Source organism: Phascolarctos cinereus, unplaced genomic scaffold (assembly GCF_003287225.1).
Source record: "Phascolarctos cinereus isolate Bilbo 61053 unplaced genomic scaffold, phaCin_HiC Scaffold_5;HRSCAF=322, whole genome shotgun sequence".
Taxonomy (NCBI): domain Eukaryota; kingdom Metazoa; phylum Chordata; class Mammalia; order Diprotodontia; family Phascolarctidae; genus Phascolarctos; species Phascolarctos cinereus.
In genome coordinates, this window is record NW_027555958.1 from 59,270,922 (window position 1) to 59,275,516 (window position 4,595).

Genomic DNA, 4,595 nt, shown 5'->3' on the forward strand with positions numbered 1-4,595 from the left:
GTAAAAGGAAGACAGGGACCACAAAAGGGTTGTTTTGGTGGGATAGAAGAGGAGGCAGCCAAGGGATAGGAGGAAACAGACAGGACCAGTGGGAGAGTGTCTGTCCTGTTTGGGAGCCTCTTTTCTCTTGCTCAGGAGGGTTAGATTTTTCCTGTCTCCTTCAGTACCTTCCTTAGAAACCTAAGAATGGGGTCTGGGATCCACTCCCTCCTACTCCCAGCCGACTTGGCTCTGGCTAGATTCAGGCTCAGAGGGGATAGCTCCAGCTAGTCCTCTCAAGGGGAAAGTCTTAGATATTAAGCTAAAAGAAGTTAAAAACTGAAATAGGAACACATAGCTACAATTGGTTTTGACTTAATATGGAAATGAAAGGAGGCCAGGGGCCATTCTTTCCCTCTCTTGGTACAGTTCTTGCTCCAGAAAATGCCACTAAAAATGAAATACCTCAGCTGAGCCCAGAGTGACTTTGGAAGTCATCTGGCATGTATATTATATCATACCCTTCAAGCCCGAATGCTAGAGTTTCCCCAGTCCTAAAGCAGAAAGGGGAATTCACTAATAGAGGGGTTTTCCCTTTATGTCCCCCCTTTTCACACACTATAACCACACCTAAGCACCTTCCTTTAGAGATCCCTAACTTATTCACACTGAAGCCAAAGGCTCCCCTCTCTTAGCTCTGTTCCCTCTCTGCTCCACAAAGCTGTAGGCATAAACCATATCCAGGACCCCCTTACTGGCCACAGCTGGCTAAAAGAATATCCAGCAAAGCAGTCCTTGCTCTCATCCCCTACCCCCAGCCCCATCTCCCTCCAGGTCCTCTGGAGTGCATCATGGTTCAGGCTGGGGTGAGAGAGTCGGATGGAGGTAGCCATCTGACACAGTGATGTCACTAGGAAGCTGCTGCTCCAAGAACTCAGAAGTCTCTTCAGCAATCTGGCCTGGGATTCGGAAGTCCACAGCTGGTGGTTCCTGCTTTGGGCTGACTGGGGTTTGAGGAGCCCAGGGCTCAGTGGCACCAGTCCCCTGAAGGAACTGCAGGAAGTTCTCCTCTATGGAGCCCTCCCGGCTTGGCAGCCTCAACTCTTCCTCTGGGGACGGCTTGAAGAAGCAAACGAACTGCTTGCTGAGCTCCCCCCTGATCTGTCGATTGAGGCAGCCATAGAAGAAAGGATTGGAAGTGAAACAGAAGTAGCCAATCCAGGTCACCACACTTTCTACCTGCTGTGTAGGAAGGGGCTGGGCACTCAGAGCAACATAAAGGTGGAAGGAGAAATAGGGTAGCCAGCAAAGTAGGAACTGGCCCCCAACAGCCAGCAGGACCACAGCTGCCTTCCCCCCACCAAATGTCCTATGGGGGGTGGTCCGCGGGGGGCCCCGAGCTGGTCACCATAGTAGAACGGCTGCTGAGTGACTCAGATCGCCGGCGTGGAGTCTCCATCCATGTTGGCAAGGGCCCATGCTGCATGGCAGCCACCCGGGCCACACGGAACATGCTGCAGTAGACCACAAGAATGAGGAGCAGGGGTAGCAGGAAATAAAGCACAGCAAAGACTACCACAAAGAGTTGGCAATAGGCACTGTGGCTCCACTGGAGGGAGCAGCCAGGGGGGAAATCGGGGGGCCCACGCTCTGGTGAGGCCCTCCCCAACACTGGCACAGAGGCCATGGCTACGGCTTTCACCCACACACACACCAACACTGAGGCCACCAGACCTAGGGTCATGCGCACCTCATAGCGCATGGGGTGCACTACATAGTAGTAGCGCTCCACATTGATGGCAGAGACCGAAAGGATGGCCAAGCTGACGAAACAGACACTCAGGAACAGGTAGAGGCGGCAGGCGGTCTCCCCAAAGAGGGCATGGTCAAAGAGAGCTGAGCTGGAGAGCATGGCCAATGGCATGAGGGTCAGGGCAGCCAGGAGGTCCACCAGGCAGAGGTGGAAAACAAAGACAAATTTGCGGAGGGCAGGTGTCTTGGCAATGACTGTCATCACAGCTGCATTACCTGCCACAGCCGTCAGGTCCAACAGGAGCATGAAGAAGAGGGCCACAGACTCCGAGGCCACATCCCGATGCCCTGTCTCTGGGCTACCATTGACCCTTGGGGGGGCCCTGGGGTAGAGGGAGCAAACCCAAAGTAGAGGAGTTCCCTGATGGCTGAGGGATAGGGGAGGACTCCATAGGGCCAGAAGGGGATGACTGGGGCACCTCCTGTCATAAGCCCATCAGCCATCCTAGTCCAGTGCCCCCTGGGGACCCAGGAAGAACAGACAGTTGGAATGGCATGCCCAGATTTCAGCCTTCTTAGCTCCGTGATGGGTCACTTCTCAAGTGGTCTTTCCCACAATGCTTTTATCACCAGCCTTCTTGCTAAATGGCACTGTAGTGACAGAAGGTCTCTTGGTCCAGGTCAGCCATGAGTTACAGGCAGTACCAGACCAGTCAACTGAGGGCTCAGGGGAATATGTACTTCCACCTTAGCAGGTATAGTAGCTTCAGGGTCTGACTCAGAGCCTACAAAGAAACATAAGAAATGAGTGACTGTGGGCCCTCTAAATTGACTGCCCATCCCCACTCCATGCCACTACACAAACACAACCATCCTTCCTCTTTTCATCCATTCCCTTGTACTGTCTCTAAAGATTGGTTCATAGTGACCATAAATCCTTTCTCTCTTTTTTTTTTCCACGAGGGCACTGAAAACTTTGAGGGAGGACTACAATTGTTAGGATTGCAGAAAAATGGGATTATCTCCCCTATTTCTAAGGACAACTCATGTCAGTACTGTATGTTCGTAACTGCATATGTCCCTAATAAGCCAGCCTTCCACCCCAAGGGCATTACTGGGAACATACTGGGAAAATTCTTACCTTAGGAAGGGAGGGGGGTACAGCAGGGGTTGTGTTTGTTTCTGCTTCCTCAAAACCTCGCTGTATGGTATGGTATGGACTGCTAAAGGCAATTCATAGTTCTTCCTAGGGGTTCTTCAACTTTAAAAAACTATTGCTGGGAGCAGCAAGGTGGCACAGTGGATAGAGCACCGGCCCTGGATTCAGGAGGACTTGAGTTCAAATCCAGCCTCAGATACATAACACTTACTAGCTGTATGACCCTGGGAAAGTCACTTAACCCCAGTGCCTAGCCAAAAAACCAAAAAAAAAAAAACAAAAAACCAGAACTATTGCTGTCCTTGCAGGCAGGAGAAAAACTGAACTTCCAGATCCCCCTGTCCCTGCTTCTAAAGTCCTCTTCATTGTAAGGGGCAGAGGGAAAGGAAGCTGTTTTTTGGTGTTGCCAATTATATTGTTGGTCCCAATGTCCCTGAGGGTAACACAAGAAGGAGCATAGGCATGACTGTGAACATGGACAAATGATTGTAATCTTCAAAGTATGTGGGTGAGTATAAATCATGGAGGACAATATGGGGAGACTGAGAGAGAAGAAAGTTTCTGTCTTGGTTTCCATGTTTCCTGTTCCAAGATGGGAAAATCGAATTGATAAAATATTTGATCTGTTTTTATATATCTTTATCCCTCCTATGCAATAGTCCTATTTTATATAATCATTTGTGTACTTGTCATCTCCCAAATTAGATTATAAAGTCATTGAGGACTGTGTCTGTCATTCTGTCTGTCTTCCTTTTTTTTTTTTTCAATACGCTAGTGTCTAGCACAGAGCCTAGTATGCACTTAATTGGTGGTGGTTCAACGTGTCACTACTAGATTTTTATGCAATTACAATAGATAATTTTAGTAATTTATTTTGCTTTACATGTACTACTCCTGAAGTCAGGGCCTTGTAAGTTCAGTATTTAAATTTAAGCAACTTAATATGCAAACTGAGGACATGCAGTCTGCTCACCTTTCTGCTCAGTTGCCAGTCTATAAAGGTCCCAGTCAAACAGCCTACTGGTCATCATTTCATTGAAAGTAGTAGCTTATGCCACCATAATTCTTTGCTTTCTTCATTTGCCCTTCATACTGACATGCCCTCCACCTACCCTAGAAAAAATGGTAGGATGCCAAAGTTTAGGGACACAAGGAAAGATGAGCCCAATTCTTCCACTGAGGATTTCCTTGCTCCCAATCCAGTGTGAACAATTAAAACCTTTTGCCACCTAAGAATACATAGTTATGTCAGGAGTGTTCCACAGAGAATGTGGATCCTGAATCCCAGAATGTATTGACCACAAAGTTCATATCACAGCTAAAATAGATACTTGAATTCAGCCTCTGCAAAGATAATAATTGAAGGTGATGAGACCAAGGGAAGTATCGTGGGTAGGCCAGCCCCCTAACCTATAACAAACTCTAATCACAGTGGCTTAAGGAGAAGCACAGGATGGGGGAAAGGGTTGGGTGTTTTGGGCCTTTCATCTCCATACTAGTCAGCACACATAGCCACTTAGAATTGGGAGTTGAGGCACAGCAGAACTGGCAGCAACCATCCTGATAGCCATTACCACCAACATTATTCAACATGATGATAGACATGACCCTGTTTGGACAAATACCCTTGGAACGTTAAGGCCCCAGCCAGAGAGTTGGCCATCCTAATGCAGAAGAGTTCAGGCTAAGGGGGAGCAGACCACGA

The 4,595-nt window shown here is 48.5% G+C and overlaps 1 protein-coding gene across 1 annotated transcript; it reads right to left on the reverse strand.

The window, feature by feature from the left end:
- Positions 1-731: 731 nt before the first annotated feature.
- On the reverse strand, positions 732-3,994 carry GPR61 (G protein-coupled receptor 61). Its single transcript, XM_021000780.2, is given in 4 exon segments — positions 732-1,374; positions 1,376-2,110; positions 2,112-2,516; positions 3,864-3,994. Coding segments are annotated over 3 exon segments (1,353 nt in total). The 5' UTR covers positions 2,184-2,516; positions 3,864-3,994; the 3' UTR covers positions 732-828.
- Positions 3,995-4,595: the final 601 nt, after the last annotated feature.